The 27862-nt window shown below is 41.5% G+C and overlaps 1 protein-coding gene across 1 annotated transcript; it reads right to left on the bottom strand.

Annotated features, from left to right (window-relative positions):
* Window positions 1-5773: 5773 nt before the first annotated feature.
* DUSP29 (dual specificity phosphatase 29) lies at window positions 5774-20914 on the bottom strand (the record flags this gene model as incomplete). The annotated part of the gene is made up of 3 exons (XM_080348048.1): window positions 5774-6021; window positions 11010-11230; window positions 20733-20914. 3 exons carry the CDS (start codon window positions 20912-20914, stop codon window positions 5774-5776), a joined length of 651 nt encoding a protein of 216 aa, XP_080204174.1.
* Window positions 20915-27862: the final 6948 nt, after the last annotated feature.

Raw genomic sequence — 27862 nt, 5'->3', positions numbered from 1 at the left:
GCCTCTTGTGTCTTGTCATAGTTTGATGTTGCATGGGAATTACCTCCTGAAACAGTGTTTGTTACAGTGCTCTCACGTGCTCGATCTAAAGCCCATTAAAGTTGATGGGGTTTGGATTAGGTGGTTAGAGCCTAAGTGTAGGTTACTCAGCATAATTGCAAACACCTTGTGAAAATAAAGAGTATCCAAGATTATTTTTTTTAATAATCTTAATAAAATATTGAATAAATACGTATTTAATACATTACAAGCTTGTCAGTATTTAATGTATGAAACTTCTTTCCTATAGAAAATGTTAATATATATGTAAAAGGGTATATGATAGTAACAGACATGATGTTTGAACTGTATCTTAATCATAGAATTGTAAGCTCTTCCCGTGTCATTTTATCAGGTTACAAGACGATGCAAATCTTGTGTTGAACCTCCCAAGTTCTCTGTATAGGCATGTGTATGTGTGGACACATACACATGTATGTGAACACTTCTAATCTAGCAACAGAAGTCCTGTAAAAATCAAGGCTCCCTGTGTGTGTGGAGCTTTTGAGCGGACCGCTTTTAAATTGGCCGTGTGTGAATCTGCACCAGAAAAAATTCTTCTAAGATTTTTTTTTTTTTTAAATGCTTCTAATGTGAATGTTGGCACTGAATTCCCCCCCCATGCCCACTGACACTGCAGGAAGGTTGCTAGCTACGGTGAAAGGACTGGTCATTTTCATTGAAAACTCTCTGTCCCCATTCCAGGATATAAAACAGCTTTATAGGTGGTATTTTATATGCTTGAAAGTCAGAGAAACTTGTATTTCTTCAAATAAAACCCTTGAAGTGTGTGGTGTTGCCAAATCAAGAAAATGATACTACAAATCCATGTGCATAAGCTGTTCAATTTGAACATGGGGCAGCAGTCTAAAATAGAGGATCTGAATGGGAGCTAAAATTGCTGGTCAAATGGTAATTTGGAGTAACTTGTGTTTTAGGAGTTCAGAATGCTTGATAAGGAGAGCACGATACAACGAAGATCTTTGTTCATGCACTTACACTGTCACATTTGCTTTATGAAGGCACAGAGTATTCCCAGTACTTAAACTGTATGTGTGTTTGTCTTTACAAACTCGCTGTCACCTTTTTAGGCTTAGGAAAAGGGAAGGTGAACTCAACACAGTTAATGTGCAGCCTTTGAGTGTGTAACACTAGGACCTTGTATCTTTGAATAATTGTGTCTCGTAGTGGCACTGGGTTCTGTGGGTTTTTCGGTTTGTATTTTTTTACAGTGAGTGAAAAAGGCAGCTGGGTCTTTTATCCACTGCTGTTTAGTTTTGGGTTTCCAAGCCTGTAACATACAAGCATATCAGACCTTCTTGCCATTTCAGTATGTGCTGACCTAAAGCAGAGCATTCAAACTCCAGCATATTGCTAAAATTCTATATTTGCAGTATATGGATTAAAACTTGGGTGGAAAATGATGTATTGTGTGTGCACAACAGACAAGTTTCCAATATTATTTTTTTTTTCAGAACAGAATTTCCTTTGGGAGGACAAATGACTCTCCTACATCTTTTTCCATAGTGGTTATTCAGCTGTGAATTGCATTACTGCACTGAACTTTCTGTTTTATGATCAGCTGTCTTTTCCTTGACAGATCTACCTGTTCTATATGTTGTGTGCCTACTGCAGTGTCAGTTTCGACTGTGCTCTAGAACCATAGCATCTGAGAATCAGCCCTTTCAGTGTCTCAGAAGAATTCTTCACAGACTCGCAATAGATGGTTCTTGTGAAATGCAGGAGGTTTCCCTGCCCGTGCGATCTTAGTCTTTGGTTTGACAAATGGGCTACTTCATACCACTAGTGATTTGCAAGGACATAAGCTTGCCTCATTCTACGTGTACATAGCTTGCAGACCTGGCTTGTAGCTGAAGTTGGTGCTGCTAACACTTGTTAGTTAACTAGTTAACACCTTGCAAGGGTTGCCTGTTTTGTGGAAGCTACATGTTCCAGAATTTTTTGCTTTTTCTGATTTATCTAATGATTTCTGGGAGATGGTTTGGAAAAGGCTGGGCAGTAAATAAGAAGTATGTTTCCTTCAGAGTTGTTTAACTGGCATAGCTGAACCAGCAGAGTGCTTTAGGTAGACCTGGTTCTAGGGAAGATAGATCTCTCTGGAGCAGAACCTGCATCTGGGAGCTGCGGCATGACAGTGGTCCTGCAAGCTGCACTGTAGCTGTTTAGCAAAGACAGGAATGGTATGTATTGTCACACTCTGGCTACTTGATCTCCCAGTAGTGGGCAAAATATAATGAATTTTTGACTAACTTTGTAAGAAGCTGTGTGATATAAGCAGAAACAGAGCACTTCTAAACGTACAGATCTTTGATGTTAGATGGCGGTCTGTGAGTTTTAGTTTTATAAGCTGTTTCATTTGTCCATCAGGCAGGCTAGTTGATTGAAGCAAACTCCATTTTTATATAGTGTGGTAAATAGAAAGAAAGGGCCTGGTAACTACCCGTAGTGCTGAGAGCGATCCTGATACAGCCTGCTCTGCAGAGACTGACACCTTGGGCAGCAAGAAAAACTGACCAGTATAGTCGCTGTGACAACGTAGTGACCTGTCACTGATTTTCCTCCTCTTGCCTTTACTTTTAATAATTTTCTGTATTAAAACTATGTATTTCTAGTATTGTTTATAGTCATCTAGGTCAACTCTTCCATAGTGAAGGTCTGAGATATGCAATGATCAGAAGCTGGTGTTTTGAGCTTTGTGGAGTTCTATCTTATAAGAAGATAAAAGGATTACAGTTTTGGCTTTATCATAACTTCAGTTTAGTAATTGAAATGTTGCGGTTTTTTTCCCCATCTGTTAAATAAGAATAATTAAGCTTAATTAGGCCATGCTTAAGGCTTTCAAGTAGAATGTGTAAAAACCCTGGAATATGGGGTTCTATTGATTTACTTCTTGAAAAATCAGTTTTGTGCTATTTTTTTGTCTCCGTGCAAGAACAGCAGCTCCTAGTTTCTGAGTAGCTTGGAATCCTGTCCTTTGGAAATTGTCAATACATTCTTCTATTGCCATGTCAGTGTTGCCATGTGCCAGTTTCCTGATCTGCTATGTAGGACAAAACAAATGGGAACCACTGAGAGTTCCAGTATTTTGCTTTCTATCAGCAGCTGGGAGGCTGCTGTTTGAAAGCTCTGCCGGTCTCCACCAAAAGCGCCTGGACCTCAGGAAATAAAAATTTTTCCACTGTATTTGCACAAGTGTCAGAACGCAGAAGAAATACCCATCTCCAGGCCTCAGGAAACGCTGTTCAAATAAAATTCTGCATGTAAATCAGCTACACATTCTCCCTGAGTTACAGCAGTTATCAAGCTATCACGAAAGACACAAGAAAGAAAATGACCTGTGACTTGACTGAGGGAAATCCTGGTAGATATTTGTTGTATTTTAGCATATCATTTGGTACTGAATTCCAGTCTGTAAGGCTAATGCTGAGAAGCACATTGCTGCCATAGAGGTGAGAAAGTTCAGCTTTCTCCATCGCTGTAAATGGAAGCACGAGGCCATGTGTCCGAAAGGCAGGTTTGTCGGACACAAGGCTGGGAGAACAACTGCATGTCTGGGTTGTGAATTAAGTTGCAGTAGACAGGTGCTCTGAAAAGGTGCATTTAAAGGTCTGTGAAACTAGATGGGAAGGGCTGAGGGACCCTGTCCAAGAATTTTTTGACTCTTTAAACCGATATTGTGACTGCTCATTTATTTTTGAAGTGCCAAATGACTTTCTTTGAATTTCCTGTTGTGGTTGGTTTGTTTGTTTTTCTCTAATCCAGGTGTGGACATCATTAGTTTGCTGTAAGTTCCAAAGTTTGTGTATCTCTATCATGAATATTGTTCACGTTGTGATGCCTAATTTTTTTAACAATAGTCTAGTTGTGTTTATTCTGTTCTGCTGTGTCTTAGAATTTGAAGATAAGGTGTTTGTTATACAGATAAATACAAATGATAAGTCAAAAGCATTGCATTATGGGTGTTTGCAGCCTTGGCTGCAGTTGCTCTTTGGACGTGAATGATTTACTATGTTTTGGACCCCAAAAACAAGTGGAGAAATGGGAAAGCCTTCACACTAGTGATGCTAAGCCTTTAAAGAGCTGTTAACATCTACAAAAAGTGGCTTAAAATTGTGCTCAACTCTGGTTTGTAGTGTATACTCACAGTTGCCAGTGGCACATTTCTGCCCTGTGTTCTTTTATTAAAGTATCCAAGACTTCTACGGTCTATCTTGCACCAGACTTAGAAAGTCTCTGTCAGCTGGTAAAGATCATGAGAATTCTTCTGTGATCTCAGTAGCTATGTCATTCCTTCCAGGCACTAAGGCGGTAAATAGTTCTTACCTGATACTCTGAATTAGTTACAGTTCCAGTAGGGAGGGTGATGACATTTTGCAGATGCAAAAGAAAGGTGAACATGGTTTAGTTGTGATCCTCCTATGGGATATTTTAAGGATATCAAATATTGTTGAGGTGGCAAAACTCTCAGTGAGTGGTAATAGAGTTACTGATAATTTGTATCAAATAGAGTAAATTGAATAAGTTTAGGCAGAAAAGTAGGTCTAGTATCCTAATTTGTGTATTTGGACTACTTCTGTCAACAAATAAAAATTATTATCAGCTGTATTGGAGCAGAAAGAAAGATGACTAAAGCTGAGATAGGAGGAAACATCTAATAGTGGTAAATATATACAGTGGCATCTGGAAGCACAGCAGCAGCTTGCTCCTGGTTAGTCAGGTTTTTTGTTAAAGGCTTCACCTGTGTCTTTTGCCCTTTTGATCAAAACCTAAATCTCATTAAAACTACTTATAATCCATGATTATTTAGGGGGCTATTGGAGCTGCACAAGTTCAGTATTGAACTTCTCTTAGCAATGTAAAAGACATCCTATTTTTCTTGTTTATTGTTCTAGCTGTTAGTTCCAAATGCAGGAAAACGAGTCACAACACAGTTTTCTCAGGCGTTTTTTGTAGTCTAGTAAATTGACTTGGATACTCTATGTATCGGACCCTTTAAAACTCAGGCAGCTGAAGCATTTAGGTAAAGCAAGTTAAAACTGGAACTCCTAAGATGTCATGTGTTTGTATGTGTTTGCACTGTTTGTTATCTGCTTATGCATCTGACCTTCTCAAGGATATTGCTCTGTTTCTAGTTTGCATGGTCTGCTGCAGAGACCACTGTGAAGACTGGGTAGCTGACCCTCATCCGGAGGCTCTCTGAATGCTCTGCTGCCCTAGACTGTTACTGGCGAAGAAGAAATGGAGATGCCAGGAAACAGTACAAAAGGCAGATTCCTGCAAAATCCTTCAGACCCTGTCACTAAACTTAAAAATTCATCTGTGCTGCTACCATCTTGGTGTTTTTCCTGCAAAATTTCTTCAGGAAAGCCTTGCCTCACCCTTGTAAAGACCATGTACTTGGATTAGGATCAGGATTTAGGGCGTAACTGGCTAGGAGGGTTTTCTTTAAGTTGTGCCTGCTTTTGTGCTGTAAGAGCTTTTGTACATGGTAAAATTTATCTGTTGATGTAACAAAATCTGCCAAGGCTGGAGCATTCTAAGAAGATGGGTTTTAAATTTGGCTTCCCTTCTTTCTCATCTTGACAGCATTTGAAATGACTTTGTTTTTCCTTCCAAATAACAAATGATCGTTGTGACTGTGTAATTAACTACACCTTCTCTCCTCCTTTTATGGAGTTTCTTTTCCAGTAGCACAACCCTGCCAGGAACAATACTAGATTGTGGTGCTGTTCCCGTCGTCATCAGATGGTAGGCTATTTTTGGTGTTCCTCCTCTGCAGTGCCAACGCTATGTCCAATTCTCTCAGCTGCTTCAGGAAGCCCCGGTTTGGCAAGATGCATCGGTGTCTTGATACCTGCTCAATGGCATCCACTACTGTCATGTTCTTGTAAATCATCAGGTAAGCCAAGACCAGCGTGGCTGAGCGGCTGCGACCCATAGCACAGTGAACCAGAACCTTGTCTGTGGAAACAGAGATGATGCAGAAGTGACACTGAGTAATTTCTTTTTTTGACAGTGAAGTTTTCTGTAGCGCCCCTGCTCTGTTTGGTGGTTTGACTACCCTTACAAAAATGCTGGTAAGGCCCATTTTTAACAGGTTGTAAATCTTACTGTCTTAATTGAACACCATCTACATTGGAGATTACCCACTTAATCCTATGCAGAGTATCTTTGAATTTATTTATGAACAAAGTCTACAGAGAAGGCCTGGGGACTGCAACCTTGCATTAAATAACATAGCAAGCCCTGCTGCAGCCTAAGCTTGCACACCTCACAAGCAGCATGTATGTAATTCTGTGTCTGAACATAATGACGGAAGCACAAGGGTGTGGGAGGCTGTCGAACCATCCTTCCATGAGGGTAAATGGTAAGACATGAAGGTGCATTTCTCAGTTATGTCAGCTAGGCACAAAAGCTAACTGAATATGACTTTTGTTGTCGTTTTGATAATAATGTCCTTCTAGATTGCATCACTTTATGCCCAAATACGTAATTTGTAAAATATAGCTAACAAGGCTTTTTTAAGGTTCAGTCATATGTTTGAGGACAGAGGATAAGAAGAGCCATAGAAGTTAATAGGCATATAACCAGGAGGGTAGAAAGAAACCACCTCTTAAACTGCAGAAAAGATGCTTCGGAAATCTCTGGCTAGTCACCCTTACTCTATCATGTTGAATAAAAGTAACATTTCTCCACTGCCACTTTTCTGTTTTATATGGTCATGTTGCAGTAGTGGCCTGTCTTGTATAATTTGAATGCAGAGTCTCTGGTGATAGTTTTATCTCTGAATAAATGTGTCTCAAGATTTAGCTTTGTGACATTGCTTGGTTTCACTTGGGACTTCAGAGGCAGAAAGTCCTTGGCTTCAGGTACTAGCAAGGGTGTAAGCCAAAGTGGAACCTTCCCCATTTGCTGTGTCTGGAGGAGGTCGAGGAAGAGAATGGTAAGTGTGCTCAGGTCTGATTGACAGGTTTTGACACACTTCAAAAGATTTCCAAAAATGATTCAAAGCCCTTGAGGGAGTCTCACAAAGGGTTGAACTGCTGAAGGAAGTAGATTTGGAGCACGCTTAACACCCTGCTAAGCTGAATTGCCACAGGGAAAAAAAAAATCCTATCAGGGCCAATAATTGTTTATCTCTGTCAGCTATGCCTAGTGAGAAGTGTTGGGTGCAAAGCCATGACTCCTGCCGATTAACTCCTTTGCTTCCAGGCACAAGAGGATGTCTTGGCACGACTAGCATTGCTGTGTAATGGATGCATCAAGAACTGCCAACACTAGAGGATTAATGGTTACAGTCTGCATTCTAATCCCAGCAGATAGTCTTGGTGGCATCTTGGCAAAATTCCAGTCTCTCTGATAACTAAAAGTGCCTCTTCCTCTCCTATAAAATGATAATCCCTTTTATTATTGCTGCAAATATTTGAAATGGGTGAAAACACTTATTTGTTCAGCCCTTCATGCTTCTCTGTAGAGCTTCCTGTCTTGTAATTGGTTGCTGTTGAGGTGAAGAAGGGTTTTGCTTTGCGTGGGTGGCAAATGCAAAGGATCTAGGAGAAAAAGTACACATTTATACTGTGTTAACAAAGGCAAAAAAAAGGACTGTACAATTCTCTGAAATGCCTTCTGGTTGTACGAAAATGAAGTCTGTCCTTTCCTGTGTGTGCACACTTAATATCTGACTGCCTGATAGAGCAGAACACAGGTCCACATTCCTCCTGTACTGTTCTATAGTTTCTTTGGTTTTGACGTGAAGACCAGTCTGAACCCTGTTTCCCCAAGAGGGAGTCTGCTCTTGCAGTCTCTGCTGCTGACCACTTGCACCCGTCAGCGTGTGGCTGCTTATGCAGTAGCAGTGCATAGAGCCAGAGGCCTGCGGGGTGGTGACAGGTCCCCGAACTGTTTTGCTCACTTGACTTGAGCTTGTGTTTCCTGAAAATCTGTCTAGATGTAGCACTCCCTTTCCAGAGTCAGATGCAGTGATGGATGTTGATGTGTCTTTGGTCAAATGCCTTGGGTCTTTGTCTCGTGTTTGTTCTCACATTGCTTTTATCATTTCAGCCTTTAGTGTATTTTTTCCCATGACATCCTCACATGAAAATAAAATGCCTATTCCCTTCTACTTTACATTCCCAGGAGCTAAGACAGCAAGGGACTGAGTATGAAATCTGTAGCATAGAAAGGAACTTAAAAACCTTTTAAAATAATGTATTTCTTTCCTTGCTGGTATAAATTTTTAAGCTGTCCTATGATCTGAATTGCATGTTTTGGGGAATCTTTTTGCACAGCTGAATGATAGCATGTGTAATTGTGAATGGTTAGAGTTTGCCTTTAAAACTTTCTCTTAACTGCGTTCCTTTCCCTGTTATTAGGTCTATATGCCCATGCTTAAAGTCTGCAAGTACTGCTCTGATCACGGAGTTCCTTCACCATCACAAAGATTTTTGAAGCTTAAGTCAGAATTACTGCATTAGGACTGTGTTTCCGCAGCATCCAAGCTGCCAAGCTTCCTGCCCTGTTGCAGAGAGAGAGAGGCTTCTTCATTTGCGTCACAAGTTGTTTCAACAGCATTGACTATTGAGCAGCTTTCCAGCAAAAAGCATTGTATGAAGACATATGTTACAATGATTTTTGTCACTTGGCTGGCTGAAGGTCATACCCCAAACAATGTGATACAGCCAAAGCAAGTTCATTAATATATACATTCTGGCCACAAAAGTCAAAACTTTTCTTTTTCCCCTTTTCTCTCTCTTTGCATTTGCTCAGTTCTAATGCAAAGTAGAAAATGAGTGTAATGATGTTACTGATCAGATGTATTTAGCATTGTATACTAGTATACAAGTATACAAGTCCCAGTGTGCTAGAGATAAGTACTTGGTTACTTAGTATCTAAGAGTCTGAATGCTATTTGTCAGGAAGATGTACACAAATAGTCCTCTCATTAGGCACTTGAATTACATAGCACCTTTCTACACTACATGTGCATTCGTAAATAATGCATTTATGTTGTTGGAGGAGAGTTACTTGTCTCTAGTTCTTTTCCCTGCAAGTGTAAGGGACAATGCTTTACACTTTAGTTTGGACTCTGGAGTCATTCTGTTACATAAATGTGCATTAGAAATCTGTTGTAATGCATTCAATCTCAATTTCTGTGGGCCATGCATATGTGCCTTTGGCTGGGATAGGAGATGTACATTTAGAGTACTATTTCCTCATAAGAAAGTTAAGAGCTTGCTCTTTCTCTTCATTAGTATTACAGTAATTCTTTATTTTATTGGTCTCTATCAGAAAATATCCTACCTGTCTTGTCTAAAAATCATGTGAATGTGACAGGCAGTGCACAGCCACAGAAATTGGAGTTGGTAGGATGTGCTTAAGTGCTGGGGTTTTTTGTTCTGTAGAGGTTAATCCAATCTCGGTGATTTGGTCTTGTGTTTCCGTGCTGGACTGCTACATGACACTGCTTCAGAACTTCCTGCACTGACACACGTTTTTGAAACAAAAAGGTTAATGCTCCCCTCCCTGTCCCATCCTTTCCTATCCCAATAGGTATTGGGATCCAAGGGTTTTTTTTCTACCCTTTGCTGCTTCCCTTATGCTTGTTTCTTTACCTCAGTGCAGGAGCCAAAGGTCTTACAGGAACAGGAGGGAAATGGCAGTGAGGCAGTCTGCATGTCTCATTTCAGCTTCTCCAGTCTGACACTGACCTCTGGCCTCCAGCCCTGCCTAGACACAGGTGTGTGGCAGTTATCCGCTCCTTCCCAAAGGCAGCGCTTCTGACTTACTTTTTTGAAATGCTGGGTACCTTTCTTCACGAGCAAGTAAGCTCCTGACGCAGTTTCCCCCGCCATTAGGACTTTGATTTTTATAACTTACCTGCTTTCAAGACGTTCTCCGGAACAAGGATAAGGACTGTTGCTGTAGGCTGTTACTTGCTGAAAGGGTGAAATTGTAAAGACCTGGCTGGCTACTGGGGGCAAGGCAGGTGGTAGCTGGCTACAGCTGAGCTAAACAGCCCAGAACAGAAGCTGACACAAGGCTAGAAACTTGATAAGTGACCCTCTGATATTAACATCTTTGTTAGGTCAGCAGGAAAGTCTTTAAGTTCTCAGCTGGTTTCTGGTAAACTATCCTGTAGAGAATTTTTTTTTTTTTTTTTAATTTAAAAAAATTTAAAGGGCATTTTGGGGGGAGGAGTAGGAGTAATACTGAAAGCCAGTGTGAAGCCTAGGCTGCAGCACTTGACATCAGTGTAGTTTTCTGATGGAACACTGCTGCAGGTCAGCAAATAATGAATTGTAGTAATCAAGCTGAGAAATTATGAAGGCTTTAACAAAATGTTTCTAGATCTCCGCTGTCAGAGCTGTTTTGGTTCCCTGCTGCTTGGAAGATGGTGGAGAGAGAAATCTGTTATAGCTTGGGGCAGATCTGATGGCCAGGTAGGAAGGTGGATTTTGTGTTTGTAGAGTGAATCTAACTCTGCAGAGCATGAAGCTGTGGAGTGACAGCCTGGAATCTCTGCAAGGCACTGGTGTTCCATTCTCACTGCTATGTAACCAATATTCATTGAACCTTAATAGGGACTAACTTGAGGAAAAGACAGATAATTCATGGAACCTATGCAGTGTCTGATTGTATCTGTGTTCATGAAGGAGTCAAAGCAACAAAAATCCTCCATCAAACAGGAGACCGTAATGCAAGCTGTGATGTGGACTTGATCAAAGTGCGTGGTAAGGGGCTGTTGGGCTAGAACTAGGTCTGCCGTGAGAAAGGTCTTAGTTACCTCACTACCTTCTCTTAAACTAGTTCGCTGCTACTCGTTTTATATTCTTTGTTAAACTGTGTTGGACTTCTTTCATTCCCACAAGGTTGAATGACATGGACCTATATTTATAATCAGGTGGAGTAAATACTGTACTGTTTTTAACCATTTTCAGCACCCTCCTTACTTCTTTCATCCTGAAGCGCATTATCAATGAATTTAGAAGCTGAATAAAAGAACTGGCTGAGCTCGAAAGTGGGGAGGTCGTCTGCTTCCACTCCATGGTACTCCACAGTCATGTCATGATAATATTCTGGTCCTGTGTCCACGTTCCGCTGACCATGGGCTGCGTTGAGGATATGAGTGAAACCTGCCTTCTCAAGGCTATAGCGATCTAATGCAGTTTTCCTGTTAAAACAAGAGCAGAAATCCTGAAAAAAAAATCTGATTTGCTATGTTCTAAATGTCAATGAAACTGATAATGCTTCAAAAATGCATCATTTACGATTGAAAAAGTCTTAAGATACTGTCATTCAGAGTGAATGATCCTTCTGGAATTCAGATCTGTCTCTCCCATGTCCTTAGAGCACCTTAAAAATGAATTTGTTTTCTTGGCACCTTTGTAATGTAGGCAATACTGGCTTCTCTCTGTCTTGTACAAGAAGAAACTTGAGAAATAGAATGAATTATTTAAAGTCATAAAAGCAAATCAGTGAAATAGGACCTGTGAATGCTGTTTTTCCCTTCTGTCCCATCAATAGATATTGCAGAACTAATAAAGAGTCAGTTATATGTGAGTAGTGAGATCATCTGGGATTCAAAAAGAAGCTCTTCATCCCTAAAATAAGTTACTGATTTTTTTCTCCATTTCTGTTAAAAAAAAAAAAATAATTTTTTTTAAAAAAAATATATATATATATTTAAAAATCACCCTTCTGTGGTCACAAAACCCTATCAGGATTCCTTTTACTATCATATTTAGTAAAACCAGCGGTCTAAAGCAGAAAGAACTACATATGGAAATAGGATATTAATTATCACTGAAAGCTAAAAGTTGTGTATTTAGCCCAATATTCTAATTTATTCTTATCTTCTCTTCTCTTAGACAAGGGATGTCAAATAGCAGAGGAAATCCTAGATTTTTGGGTGCCTAATGCCCACTCTTAAGTGCTTTCCAGCAGCCTGTGATACCTCCGAAAGTGCAGAGTTCCTGGACAAGCATGTAAAAATTTTTTTGTTCTATTACAGAAGGCTTTTAATTTTGGAAAAAATTGTTCTGAAAAAGCTGTCAGGTTTCATTAGTGCCTAGCCAGACTACTGAGCTTTTTATAAAAAAAGTGCACAGGCTTTATTTTGTTAATATATTTTCACATAACTGCTGCTGCTATAAATGAATTAGTGCCTGATGTGAAACAGCTTTTTCCAACCAAAAGTACCTCCCTTCGTGAATGTTTCCTGAACATTTCAGCGTGTAAATGCAGCTGCTGTCACACATGGCTTTGTGGCTACCTGTTGTGTTTCATCGTGGTGACAGCTCAGAATAGCTTGAAGTTGCCTCCACCTTCCCAGCATCTGTTGGAGTCAAAATCCCCCTTTTGAGCAGTCAAGAACCTGGTGATGAGAGCATTTAACAGGGATATGGATACTGAAGCTCTCACCTATGTTCCCTCTTATTTAAGTTAAGGTCAATAATTGGCTGTTCTGTGTAGATCTTTCTCCTTTATCATTCCTATCCAGAAAGGAATTTCTGAATGTCTTGATGTTACTGGCATTTCTGCCATGACATAATGTCATGTGTCCCCTATGCAATTATTTAAATTGTAAATAAAAGCTCCAGTTAGAGTGGTGTTGTCTGCCTAGGCTCAGTAGGCACTGGAGAACAGAGGTGCAGCAGCATCTTGCTGCTGGTGCTTTGACTTCCCACCCTCCCTTCAGATTAAATAGAGTTCACTCCTTTCCTTTGTATTCTTGTTGCAGTGATTGACCTAGAAAGATTTCTTTTTCCTTTTAGGAGACTCGTGCTTTAGGATTCTCCTTAGATATGCACTATCCCGTTTGCCAGCAAAGACACCTCAGTTCTCAACTGTGAGGATGGCCAGTACCTAAAAACATATTAAATGTTGTGGCTAAAGGCTAAAGGGGCAGTGAATAACTACTTCTCTTGGGTCTGATGTTCTTGAGGTAAACTACTGATTCTGCTTTCAAATTCAGTCTTATTTTGTTGTACCTCTCTGATACTGGGACAGAGAAAATATGTTTTCTGTTGACCTGAGCATGTATCCAGTGAACAATGAAAGACTTGATGGTTTCAGGTCAAAGATCTGTGTTCCACTAGAACCCCTGCAAGGGAGCTGTATGTGCTGAATAGCAAGTAGGCCTGCAGTGTAGTTAGGGTTGGTGGAAAAATGAAGTTTTTGATGGACTGTAGATACTACCGAACTTTGGTTGCTGCAAGCACTGCTGAAGCTAATAAATAGCATTTAAATTAAGTGATGAAGTTGTTCCAAGCAAGGACAATGTCAAACAATAGGTTGCTGACAATCGTTAACATTTGACACTGTCACATTCATCTAAAATCCAGTTTTCCCATTTCCTTGAATAGGTTCTCTAGAGATTGCCTTTTGACACACTGGGTGAATCTAACACATTTGTTTGACAGTCACAGTACAAATCTTGTTATATGTCTTAGGATCTCATTTTTAAGTGTTCAGTGGCCCCAGTGTTTTAATAAGTATTCAGAAAAAGAGAAGGGATACTGGAAATTTGTGACCCAGGATGGAATTAATCCTCCTCCTTTTTGTTTAATCAGGTTGTTCGTTTTGCATCTGTATTTGCATTGGCATTGTCTGCCCCTTGGCCTGCTGGAGTTTGGGAATATGCACATTGTTATTCCATTAGGTCCCTCCGTTTCCATTTCCAGCCCAAGCCATGGGAACGAGTGGCAGCCTTGAATGCCGTTGCAAAAGCCCACTGTAAATGCTCAGAGGTAACTAAATCATCTTCTGTGAAATCTCTTCTTTCTAAAGCAAATTTTAAGTGTATCAAGGAAACCCTTTGTTATCCACTGGCTTTGGCACTGAAGAATTTATGCTGTTTTCATCAATGCTTGGCATAAACTGATCTAAAATGACATCTGCTTTTTAATTACACTTGGTATGTAAACTGATTGCACAATATCCCTTAGTCTTTCTACTGATGCTGCTAGTGCACAAAATGAATGCTCAGTGTTGAGCATTCAAATAGCTTAAGTTCCTCGTATTTTCACTGATATAGATACTGGAACTGTGCTGTATGTGGATGTAGTGGAACCTGTTAGTTGAACCAAGACCTAAAACTTCTGCCCTCGCTAAGTGGAGCATGGTCAGTTGAAGTCCTGTGGCCGAATGGCTTGTGCATCTGCAGGCTGAGCTATTGCATGTAATCTCTGAAGAGGATGTCAGGTACCTTTCTTCAGGCAGGTACCCTGGACAATATCCTCTGTGGAAAGCATTTTCCTAGGGTTTCTGATACATAATGTGTAGAGATGTGAGGAAATGGTTCTTTTGCAGTACAAAACAGGGTTCACAGGACTGCAAGAGGTGCCTGCCTTGGCCTTTAGAATCTGCATCATTTGAAGAAAGCTGAAGTGACACCCTTTTTTAAGAGCAAAAGTGTTTGGCTTCAAACTTGACATGGAGATTAGAAAGCATTTATATTCTTTCTCCTTTCTCTCCATCCCCCAGGCTTGCACTTGATGATTATGTTTTCATAAAAGGGATCTCTACTGGTCTCTTTTTTTTGTAAGACTTTCCCCAGCAGCCAGGCAGGCAGCCCAGCTGCACCACCAGCTGCCATACTGACCTGGATGTGTCTGCTTTTTCACTCCCCTCAGCTGTCTTTTCACCTTGCCCATTGATCATCAAGAGGATTGGGCAGGGATGGTCTGTGCTGAGACTCTTGAAGCTGCCATGTTATAGGCAGTTGGACTTAAGGTCCTGCTGTGTCTGCAGCGTGTCGATGCCAGTTAGCAGAGAGCAAGAAACAGACTTAAGCCCTGCATGTGCCTGTAAATGGAGAAGCTGCTGTGCCTTGTGACCTGTTTGCTTGGGCTGGCTTTAGCCATCAGCGAACTTCAGCTTAGTGTGAAGAACTGGCTTGTTTTCCACCTCAGTTGAATTTGTAGTGTAGGTGCGGTTGTGGAGGCATCTCTCATTATCTGTTTACTTTAATCAGAACCTCATTTGTGTGTGTGTTTCATCATGCATGATACTCCTGGCTACATCCCAAAGAGGGAAGAATGCTTTTGGTCTTCCTTGTAGCTTTTACCATGACTGAGGTATCAGTATTTTGGATGAAAGGAAAGAATAAATCAAGCATAAATATCTGCAAATATCCAGCTGTTTGAGGTGGCTGATAACATAGGATCATTCAGGGGTATATTAATCGTATACCTTATTGGATGATTTATAACTCTAATTCACTTTCAGCTAGAAATGACACCAATTTTACTTTTGTGGTTTTTTTCCTCCCTTGCAATTGTCTAACTACTAGATTGTAATAGTCAAGCTAACAATATTCCTCATTTTCCCTCTTTGGATGCTGCTGTTTCCTAGGGAATTGCAATTAATATTTCCATTTTTGTGATTATGGTTGAATTTTACATAGCCATTGTTAACAAGAGTTTTCTACAAATGCCAGTGTGGGTGAAGGCATTAGCATTTGACTGCCCTTGCAATTGTTTTCATTTTGTATATCTCCACAATCTGTGCTATTAGCACTTGATTTCCTATTACATGGTGCAGCTGTGGTCTCCAGTGTCTGCCTTGAATGTGTGCCTATGCAGAGAAGGTGAAGTGTGGCACTGGGAGATAACAGTGAAGATTTCTGTGTAATTCAGTTCAGTAAGAGATGAACTGGACAGATTGGTCCCATGTAAAAACTCATCAGCTCTTCAGAGCACATAAACATATGCTGAAAGTTAAGCATGCCCAGAAGTCCTTCACTCTACAGCAAAGCATGTCAAGCAAAAGCTCAGTGTTCTGCTGAATCAGACCCTGTGTTTACTGTAGTACAGATGGACTCATAAATATGCTTTTAAAGTTCTGAGGCAAGGGGGAGTACTTTGATATGGGAATGCCACCTAAAATGGTGAAAATTGGAGATAAAAATCACTTTCACGTAGGGATATATTGATAATGACAGACTATCACCAAGAGGGAGAACTGACCCAAACAAAAATGTCATCCATTTTCAGATGGTTCCCAAAAGACTATTTACATCTCTTGGGTTGTGCAAGGGCATGTAAAGGGCTTGTCCAAGACTTGAACTGTTCCTGCTGTCAGTTTTAGAGCTAAGATTTATAGGATTAGAAGCAAGTGCTGCAGCAAACTCTGCCTTCTACCGGAAGCAAAAATGTAAGTAGTTGTAATGTGAAAGAAAATCCTTCAAGTTGCTGTCTCCAGTGCATCAAATACCTTCTCTCTTTTTCAAAAATACAGTCATAACAAGCTTTAGTCCCAGCTGGTTTCATCAGGAAGATACCCAAACCAGTGAGTTGCAAGAACGAGAGAAACAGCTTGCAGGCACTGCAGACTATACCTCCACATCAAGTATTAAGTATATTAAAAGCAGCTAACAAAGGGAAGAGAAGGCAGATCATGATGAAAACCCAAGTGCATCTAAAGGAAGGGATGTAATCCTCCAAAATGTCTCGTGAGGCTGTGGGCAGAGCAGCTCCCGCCACAGGTAAGTCAGCATCTTATAGCTGGTACGGGTCAACCAGATGACTGGGATGATTATATAAAGTAGAGCCACACCTCTTAAGCTTCATGTGAATGTTAAGCAATGCAAACATATTTCAGTAGAGACTGTTAAAGCCACAGATTTATGTGACCCAGATTGACAAAACACAAGGAAATCTGAGGCAACATGTTACTAGAGGCAGAATCTTCTCTCTCAAACTTTTTCATTTTCTTAAGTGCTGAAGGAAATCTTGATGCAGGATGATAATTTACCAGATGGTCAGTGTCAGAAAGAAGCTTCCCGAATATAGGCAATACTGACACTTTCTTAAGAAAATCTGGCAGCTCTCCCTCCTGAGGAGAGATGTTGAGAATTTCCGATAATACTGACCCGATTTCCTTTGGTGACTCGAGCACTGAGGCAATCTAGAGATAGTATAGTATTGTATTCCTGTTTCCTTCTGAGGTGTTGCTTCATTTCTGTGGATACCTCCTGTTCAGTGTGAATTAGATGAATTTTTAAGTACCACTGAAAATACTGTACAGGATCCTCATAATATGTGGTAGAAAAAGATTTAGTAGTCCATTTTCATCTAACCCAAAATGGTGGATGTTGTTTTTATAAGTGATGCAAGACAGAGAGGAAATGCCTCTCTGCTTTCTGTACAGCAAAGGCATCAAACACATGTGATGTAGTCAGTCAGTTCTTAGTCCTCATACTAACAGAGTTGAAGCTATATCCTCAGGAGTGTTGTTATAATCTAAATCTGCATACACTCCTATTTTTGTATGATTAATACTGGTGTAGTTCCTAGGAATTCAAAATGCTAAACTGTAGGAGGTAACTGTTTGCTACCCTCAGTGAGTCCCATCTGTTTTATTCTAGATCAGTGTAAATTGACTTTCTGCTTGGAGAAAGGGAAGAGGAGAGAGTAAGTTAAGCATATATTTAAAATTTAGCTATGTATTTTAATTATAATACACTCCAACATGTAGGTTTGAGTTACTTGTATGTCTTGTTGAACCTGACCTGTTTAAGTTTGCAAGACCATAAGCCCTGGGGCTCTACTGGGACAAGCACAGGCCATAGTTTTCTTGGAAGTGCAAGCTCAGTTCAGCTGCATATCCAGAATATTAGTTTTCATATTTAACCTGTAGGGAATTAGACTCCAAAAGACTACTTTTCCTCTGGGAGTAGTTTGAGAACAACAGGAGGACCTGAAACTGTGATCAGGCTTAAATCCTAATGAGAGCTAGAGAATGATTAGAGGAAAAATAGTATCTTGGGAGGCCTTTGTCTTCAGCTAAAATATTATTTGAAATTCAGAAATGTGGAACCATAAACATAATCTCTGGTAATGAGGCAATCACTGAAGAGCTGCAAGAAGAAACTACAAGCTGGAAAGCTGGCAGAAATTTTCCATGTGATTGTGGTGAACCAAGCAGGCTTGGGATTAGCCAGTAAAATTGCCCATGCAACTCAACTGGTGACTGATGAAAGAAATGAGCAAGACAAAGCTGCTCTCTGTTGCTTTTTAAAAGGCTTCTGGATGTGAGAAGGATACATGCAAGCACTAATTCTGGTAGCAGATGAATCAAAACCTTGGCAAAGCATGTTTTATTCCTATCTCTGGGCTGTCTCCTACAAGTTCCAGTGTCTGGTCTTTAAAAGTCTTTGGAACTTGCTGGAGGAAAATTTCAGTTGGAGCTGAACACAGCATTTTATATTTTGAGGCTTTGATTATTCTGAGCCTGACAGGCTCATGGAGTTTTCATTGCCTCTGGGCAACATCTGCAGCAAAGCCTTGTAACAAAAGAATTGAGTGGCCTCACAGGGCTCCTTGATAGCCTGTATTGCATTAGAAGGAAGATGTGGTTACGTAGTCAGGGTAATTAATTAGCATTTCCATAAGCAGTCACAAGTCCTGTTAACCTTGTAAATGCAGGAGGCAGGAATGAAGCACAGATGTGAAGGTTCTGAAGATAAACTCTGCATGTGTGTGTTCACTTGATTTTGTTAATGAGCTCCACTAAATTCTTTCAAGAGCAACCTTAATTTAGCATGGCCAAGGATGCAAATACACCCAACATCTGTTCAGGTCTCCATGGCAGCTCTTTGGTGACCAGTGCTACAGTAAGATCTTAAAATAAACAATAAAAAAACCCTGCCACACTGACGGAGGAAGCTGTTGGTCAGAACTAAGATGTGGAGCTGGCTAAGGAAAGATACTGAGGTCCCTGGACAATGCCTGCTTCAAATAAAGTTTTAGTTCTGGTAATGAAAGCTGTATCTTGCTTGTGAACCAGCTCTCATCTCAGATTTTTGCTACTGGATGTCAATTTTGCCCTTATCTGGCAGACAATAGTCATTTTCATGCAGGGAACCCCATTTTCTGGTGAAGTATTACTTCTGTTCAACCTTCACCTCCTCCCACTTCTCTTTTCCATTGGCTTTCTCATTCTTTTGTCCTGGTCATGTGGGGTCTTGTTTCCCCTGGAAGCACCATTGCTTTTTTCCTCCTGACTTAAGACCTGTCCCCTGCAGTAATAAGAAACTGCCCGGCATAAGTGGGTGTAGCTCCAAGCGCCTTTCAAGAAGCTTGTTTTCCCATTGCTCAGGTTAGTTTGGACACCGTGCAGGTGCATATTGTATTCGGAGTTGAACCTCCTGGCATTTACAAGGTGTAACAAGCCACTGCCACGGAAACTATTACACAGAGGAGTCAGTGGCTGGTGTCTTGGGTTTAGACACTGTCTGTCCAAAGACTTGTCTCCTTAGATCTGTTTGCTCAGAGGACAGAGCTGTAGCTTCATTATGGAGATAAGAGGGAAATATTTCTAATGGCTTCATTCAGAATAATTGTGCTGGTGATTTTGAACAAGGAAGTAGGAAATAAATGCCAGAAAAGGCTGTTCTTTACCCTGAATCTTGAGCTAGAAATATCTAACAAGAGGGGAAGGGTAGGATGGGGAGCAGGCACTCATCTCTGCTAGCCTTTGTTGCTGAGTCATTTGGCCAGGCTCTTCCCACAGTTTAAAATACTTCTTTCTTTTCCTTTGTGTTTAAAGTGGGAGCCCTGGCTTGGTTAAAGCCCAGAACTCTTGTGTGTCTTTCTGTTGCCTCTGGCGCCACAGAACTAGTTGGTCGATGATATTAGAAGTCTTGTAACTTTAAAAGCTGTATATCTTTTCTCTTTTATAAGCTGGCAACAGATGAATTTTAGGACCTTTTAAAAAAGTTATTGAGAACTTTGGAGCCTGTGGGTCTCCTGCTTGTGCCTTACAGTGATGGTGTAAAATAAAAGTCATGTTAGCACAGGGTGTAGAGGAAAATGGGAAGGGAACCAATAATGCCTAAGGGGTAAGAAAAGCGCTCTTGCTCTGCTCAGGGTTTGCGTTGGGGGATTTTCTGATGGCATGTCTCCCTGCTGCAGCAGTCATCTGCTGGTCAGAATAGGCTGTTTCTAGCTCAATCCTGTGCTTAGCAGGGCTAAGTCTGTTTTGTGGGTTTGGTTTGTTTGGTTTTTTTTTTTTTCCAAATCACACTTGGTCTGATCAGTGAGACACATCTCTGCAGCTTTGCCTTCCGTGGGGTTCTGTTTGTTTTAATCTCTTGAGCAAATTGGAAATGCAGTACTCCATGTATACAAGCGGAGGCTTGGAAGTGCAGAAATGCCACTGTGGGTTGAACTGTCTCTTCAGTCAATTTTCAAGAATTACATTTTAGTCTTAAACCAACATAAGCTGTGGTCCAACACATCTAGGCCGTGCCCTTCTGTCAGCGTAACTGTGGCAGGACTTCCACTCAGAGATAAATGACAAATTACTCCTTGAAATGAGACATTTAAAAATAAATTGTGACTGGCTTCAGTCTCTGCGGCCTACGCTGGTGCCACAACTGCTCCTGCTACTCAGTCTTTACCAGCAGACCCTGCCACACAGCAGACAACGCTGCACCTACATCTGCAAGGGCCACACCAGGCTCTCGTTGCTCTATTGAACCCTGGCATCTGTCAGTAGCTCATCAAATCACATCATCACCGCTAAATATTAACAAATGGGAAGAGGGAAGAAACAAACACCTTACTCTGTTTGTGAGATGTACTTAGTACAGCTTAGTCATGTCCTAGGTAGAAGAGATGTACTATGTACACTTATCTGTTATGAAGAGCGGTACTATGTGCACTTACTCATCTCCTATGTAGAGGTTGGGCCAGACTTCATTTACATGAGTGTACTTTGGGCATCCTTTCCAGAAGAGTCTCTCCAGTTCAAATGCACCTGGGGTACAGTAATCCTCATCAGGATCTACTTTGATTGCTGTGTATGCATTTTTCTTTGCAGCAGATGATGATGATGCCATCCTGTCCATGGAGTAGTATGCTCAGGATGTGCCAGCAACTGGAATGGAACCAGACCAGAATGTTAACCTGAGGAAGAACAATGCAAGCATGTTCTGCTCCGGTTGTGTGTCCAGCAGCACTGGCCAGGTGTGATTGGGTGGGTCATGGTATGAGATGGAGGTGCCTGCTCTGTGCCAGGCACAGGATTTCTGGATTTCTGGATCTCACACCTGGATTTCTGCCTCCCCTGAACTAGGTGAGGAATACTTTGTTGGACAAGCTTACCAACAAAGGCCAAGGGTTTGTGATCACTGAAATTTGGTCTCCACTGGGAACTTGTTTCCTGGAAAATCCACGGGTAAGAATTGGGTAGGTCTAGCAGCCTGATCCAAGGGATCTAGAGCAGCTACGGGAACTGAGTGGGGCAAATGTAAGGTGTTCTTACATTTCATTAATTGTGAATCTCCTAAAGGCTTCTCCATGTGATTTCCAGCAATGCAGGGAGATAAAATGTGTCCATTCAGGTGAACGGTGGGTGTACCAGCTCTACTCTTTCAAGATCTTAATGCAGTACTGCACACTGAACCTCATAGGCTTTTGCAGCACCACTGACTGATAAAATATTTTCAGCCGGGATGGGCTCAAGGACACTTCTTTTTGGGTTCACTTTTTTTTTTAACCTAGATGCATACGTGCCAAGTGGGCAGGAGGAAGCACTGATGAGCAATGAAGTAATGTTATCCTGCAGCTAAAAGCAGAGTATCATTAATGTCGCCAAAACCAACACCCTTTGCCTGGCCGTGCTGTCAGACCTTCGTTGCTCAGAACTAGCTCAAACACACAGAACATCAAGATTGCTGTCTGCTAGTATCGAATCCTTTGGTGTCAGCTTTACACATCTCTTGAAGCTCCCAATTCTCTCCTGCTTACTTTGTCTTCCTCAGCTGCTGTCCTGCTTGGCACTTTCCCCTCTGGTTTGGCTCCCTCAGCTGTGGAGTCAACACTCACAGCCCAGTGAGGTGCTTTCCCTCCTCCCCCACTTTCTAAAGGCTGCTGCTTAGCTGAGATGTGGCACTGCGCTGTTGGGTGTGTTTAGGTCAAGGGTTTTTCATTTATTTTTTTTTTTAATTTTAATTTTTTGGTTAGTTGAAGAGGATTTTGTAAGGAGAGAGCTAAGATACAGTACATCCATGTATTCTCAATAAAGATGCAGCAGCAAATGGGAGTGATTCACAAGTGATAAAGGTCCACATGAGAGCTTTTCCATCCAAATTAATCATGCTGGAAGCTCTGCACACTATCAGACAAATTGACATGTCATAGATCTGGGCACAATATTGAAGGAGGACTATTATGAGTGACACAGAAAGAAAACCAAAGGAGATGTTACAACACTCATGGATTTGCACATTTCTGAAGGCAAAGCGTGTTTTCTTCTCCAAGTTGTCAACAAGAAGCTAAACTGCTCATGCAGCTCGTCTTTGCCCTACAGCAAACCTCTAGGAACTAGAATTGGGGGCCTGCTTCGTGTCTGACCTTTTATTTACCCTGTTGCCAGTTGTCACTTAAGCATCTTCCCTTCTTGTCGTCTGAGACAATTTTCCCTATTTTCCATGTTGCCAGCCTGCTTCTGCAGACTTTCTTGCCTTTTCCATTTCCCTCTTGGGTCTGTCTTGCTTCTGCTGGACTCTCTGAAGTCTCAGGGCAGAGGGTGCTCCTGTCTCTCATCCCCTTGAAGGGAGAAGTTAAACTTTGCAGTTCTGTAGGAGACTTGTAACAAGAGGTGGAGCTGGGCTTGATCTTATGAAGTGTGCAAGTACAGCCTGCCAAAAATCCACCTTTTCTTGCAGGCAACAAATCCTCTAGTGGCTCCCACTAATTTTTTGTTGGCTGCTGGTGACGTTTGTGTCTTTTTAATTACAAAAATCTGGCTAGTGCATTCATGCAGCTGTTGTAGAGCTCTCCTACAAGCAGGATGACCATTTTTCATTGACATCCCATGTACCCATGGGGTTTGTTTCCTCATTTTGGGCTCTTTCATGCCTGTCATGTTCCTTTTCTTCACAAAACTTGAAAAAGCCAAATGATTCCTGTTTTCCTACTCCAAAACTAGGCAAGATTGTGGAGCCGGTTTTTATTTGGCATGTGTAAACCTTTGTTCAAAAATTGGCTTGCTTTCACTGGCAAGGGGATCTATCTTTCAGCCAAGCTTCCTAAAACATGATGATGATGTTTAGCTAAGTGGTTCTCTGTTGAGATTTGTAAAGGAATCTGAGAATTCCAGCTTCTAGCAAATTTACCTTGAGCTTGGTCTTTTGTGCCTCTGAGTAGCACCAAGTCCCATCTCTGTGCCCCCAGCAGCCCTTCCCCAAGAGAGCCTTTTTCCTTCCTGTACCAGAATTATTCCCTTACCATAATTCTACATGCAGACTCAACACGGTAACTAATGTTAGGCTGTCATGGATACAAATCTAATACAGTCTGACTTTGGGAGTGAATAGGCTGTTATCTAGAACTTCATAAGAACTGCTATTTGTCTAGTAGGGAATTATCTTAACTGAGAGCCTGGTGCCTTGATGCTGAAAGACTGACTGTGCTTTTATTCACAGCTCCATAAAATGAGAGGGAAAGAAAAAAAGGAAAGAAGAGAAGGCAATGTAATTGGTAATCATGCTCAGTGGCCACACCGCGTTGATTTGTTACACCAATAGTCCTGCTCATAGATTGCAGACCTCAAAACAGGGCAATTACATCTGCAAATGATCGTTTGTGGTACCATAACACCGTCTCTAGTTTGAAGCTTGGTTAGTACTCTGAAAGTTAGACCTCGGCTGAGAAATACTCATTTCTGTCTGTCCTGGGAAACCATGTGCTCCCTGAACTTTCAAGTAAGCTATGTTCTTTTATGCCTTGCCAACGTTATGTGCTGTGGGGATTTTTAAATTGAATTAGAGCACAGGAAAGTATCAGTTGAAATTCCTCTAATAAAATATGTATTTCAGATTTGACTCTAGAGTGAGTAAGAAGAGAGTTTAAGTAGGAGGAGGGGAAGGAGGAAAAGGGTCTGATTTGCTGTTTGAGCTCTGGATTTAATTGCCGGGAAGCATTTTTGGAGGGAGAAGGATGGAAAGGCTTGTGTCTTTCCAGGGCAACAAAGATGATTAAGGGAGTGGAGCATCTTCCTTAATGAGGAAAGGCTGAGGGAGCTGGGTCTTTTTAGTTTGGAGAAGAGGAGACTGAGGGGTGACCTTATTAATGTTTACAGATATATAAAGGGTGAGTGCCATGAGGATGGAGCCAGGCTCTTCTCGGTGGCAAACAATGATAGGACAAGGGGTAATGGGTACAAACTGGAACACAAGAGGTTCCACTTAAATTTGAGAAGAAACTTCTTCTCAGTGAGGGTGACAGACACTGGAACAGGCTGCCCAGGGGGGTTGTGGAGTCTCCTGCTCTGCAGACATTCAAAACCCACCTGGACACCTTCCTGTGTAACCTCATCTGGGTATTCCTGCTCTGGCAGGGGGATTGGACTAGATGATCTTTTGAGGTCCCTTCCAATCCCTAGCATTTTGTGATTCTGTGAACCAAAGAGGTCTGATCTCATATTGACTGTTCTGTATACACCAAATGGAGCTGAGGGAAGACTGTTCCCTAGGCCTGCATTCTTAGATTAAAAAGTGAAAAGTGGATTGGACTCTTTTTTTTTGGTGGTGGTTCTTCTTAATGCTGTTGTAGATATATAGATGACTGTCTGTATAAGGATTGCTGCCTAGCACAAGCCCAAGCAATGAAAGCTCAGATTTCTTTTGCAGATTGCTGGGAAGACAGTCCCTTGCAGGGTGTTCACCCAGTGTGGTCAGACAGACAGATGAGAGTTAGTCTTGCACAGGCTCATGGGAGCAGCCTCCCACCCCTTGTGGTGCTTTGTTTGGGCTAAGATACTTTGCCATATAGACTAGTCAGTGCAGGCTGAATGATGTACCAGTGCAGCTTTCCTGTACCAGCTTGGCAGTCGCTTCATGGCACCACACTGTGATGGGACACACAGCCTTGGATGTGAAAGCTCTCTGGAGTAGGGATGGTCCTTGTGCCCTTTGCAGAGGGGACCCTGCACCCTGCTTGCTCCTGGCGGTGCTGCGCTAGCACAGGACAGCCTTTCTGATTCCACGATGGAGGAATGAAGAGCAAAATCGGAGGGAACTGCCATTGTCTCAGAGAGGTTCTTCTCAATGGGAAGGTTTGAGTCCAGCTTCGGGATGTAGTGAGGAATGGAGCCCTGCAGCTGGGGCCAGCAGTTGCAGTGAGGCAGAGCAATCTGCAGCTCATCCCACTCTTCCCCCATGCCCAAGTCACAGCTCCTCTCTCTGGGGTGCTGTGCCGAGGCCGGGCTGCGACAGCCGCCTAGACCTTCCCGTCCCCTCTCTGTGTCCACCCCACAGTGGATGGTCAGCAGCCCTGTGCCAGGTCCCTCTCAGTGGGACTGGGGTGTGATGCTCCAGCCTGTGAGGTTTCATCTGCCAAGCCTGACATCCTGCGGGTTCTGCTGCTCAGTCCAGCGTGTGCACGTAGCGCTGAGCTGCTGCTGCTCGCCAATTATGCTGTCATGGACTTAAGTGTATTATCAGAACGAGGATGATAAAAATTCAGTCATCTGCATTTTTATGCCCTAATCTTTCTCTTCATAAATAAGACCAAAGTGCATGTTATCTAATGAATTTTATTTGTTAATCACTTGGATGGCTGGAATATTTCTCCCCCTTGGGTTATATGTATATAAATGAAAATATTGTTAGTGATTTCACAAAATGGTAATTCAGAATAATGGAGAGTTAATCCTCTTTTCATTAGTGAGCCACTTCAGGACGTACACTGTGGCAAATTACACTGCATTTTAAGTCATTCTCAAGTGCTGTGCACTAGAAAAAAAACACTAAACTATTTTTGCATTGATAGAAGTAATTGTGTGGCTAATTTGGATAAGCAGCATGCATTAGGCACAGCAAAGGAATCTCTTCTTTATGTTCACTATCCACTCTACAGCTGCCAAATGGAATTTCTTACAGATCTCTTTAGTTTTATTTTATTTTTAACAAAACAGCGAGGGGGGAAAGAAAGTGCAAGAGGGAAAAAAGGAAAATCTGCCAATTTATCTGCTGTTTAATTCAGAGTGAACAAAGTCTACTGGCTGGAGCAGTGATATGGCAGTAAAAATTTTCCTCTCTGCACCTTGTTCTGAGTCCTTTGAACCACTCAAATTAACTCAAAATTTCCAGGAAAGCCCTGGAAAGTCACAGAACATAGTGGCCCATTTTCACATTTGTTCAACTGGATGGATGTGCCTCCCCCACACCAAAAACTGTAGAAGGTAAGTTAATGCTTTTAGAAACATCAGTCATGAGCTCTACAGTTTGCAATCCCACAGATATGTGGGGCAGGGGGGTTGGGAAACAGGGGTTCATATCTAGAGGTGAACGTCAGAGCTTTGGTGGTGGTGTGTACATTTCTACTGCTGTTTTTCCAGATGCGGTGGAAGTTTGAGTACTTTGAGACTGAAAGCTAGAAGTCATTATCTACATAACAAAATACTATGTTTCTTAAAGTTTTTGGCTCAATGTGCTGTGCAAGCCTTAGTGCTGTGTATAAAGATGCCAAACAATTTGGCAAGATTTATGCCTGGGAGTTAAGATCCAAGTCAGCTGTAGAGATTCCACCCCCTCCCCCCAAAAAAAAAAAAAAGGCAGACATGCACACTAAAGGATTGCATTTGCCTTTGTCCTTTGCAAGAACCTATGTACCCTCTCCCCTTCTTTTCTGCACCCTCCCTGACCGAGGGGAGCTCCTCCAGCACTGCTCTTTTCCCAAGCACGTGTATTCTGGCTGCCAATTTGTGACTGTGTTTGTGGTCCTGAAGCTACAGATCTCAAATAAGGTCCAAGTCCAATGGTGTTGGTACAAACATGCAATGGGGCTAAACAAGTAAAAGGTGGGAAGAAAAATGGATGCAGAAGACAACTTTTCTTGCTCTTTTCCTTCAGAAGGAGCAACTGTTAGCTGTTCTGTCCTGCCTGACATAGGGCACAAGACTGCCTCACCTTCATGCCCGCTTCAGTCCATATTTATATAGCAGAATAGTTTAAATTCTTTACCACCCATGTTTCCTGCTCTTGGGAGTTCTCTCAGCCCATATGACATCAATCACCTGTGCTAGTGGAGCTTTTGATGCTGGCTTTATTAAACTGAATTCAGTGTGCACACATGTACTGGCTTCAGTTTTGTACTCAGAGTTGTCTAAAAGCTACTTCTCCCTAAAGATACCAAGCGATTGCAAATTCTTCTGGTTTAGCTGGAATTTAAGGCTTTTAGCATCTAGCAGACACCTAAATATGTAATCTATTTGTAAATGTGAAGGCAGATTTTAATCTTATTCCTGTTTTGATGATTTCAGATTTTGCTTTTTACCTCTTTTTCATGACAGCTCTGAAAAAGGAGTGGAGCTGTGATATATTAAGGTTTGTTTGGTGTTGGTTGATTGGTTGTGGGTTATTTTGTTGTTGTGGGTTTTTTTTGGAGTGGTGATTGTTGTTGTTTTTTTAAGATGCCAAGGGAAGGAAAGAAAATAACCAAAGCAGATTATCTGTCAGCCTGGGCCTTTCATGAGAAGCCTATGGAAGTAGTGACATTTCTAGAAGACCTTATGCCCACACCAGTGCAAGAGGAGATGGACATGGTGTTCTTTTATTTAGTCAGTGGTTTGACCCTCAGGTCCAGGGACTGAATTTACCTACTGTCACGAACACTAAATCTGAAAGAAGAACAATAAAGTGGAAAAAAAAAAAAAGGCAAACCAAAACAAAAGTGTAATTATGATTAAGAAATCACTTTTGTGCATGAAGTTCTTGTTACTGAGAAATTATTCGCATTTTCTTTGCTAATGTTGTATGGAGAGCTGCCTTATTTGAACGTTTTTATTTATT

The sequence above is a fragment of the Nesoenas mayeri genome, assembly GCF_963082525.1.
Source record: "Nesoenas mayeri genome assembly, chromosome: 7".
Taxonomy (NCBI): Eukaryota; Metazoa; Chordata; class Aves; order Columbiformes; family Columbidae; genus Nesoenas; species Nesoenas mayeri.
The sequence above is the reverse complement of the archived record's forward strand: the minus strand, read 5'-3'. Positions and strand labels throughout refer to the sequence as shown.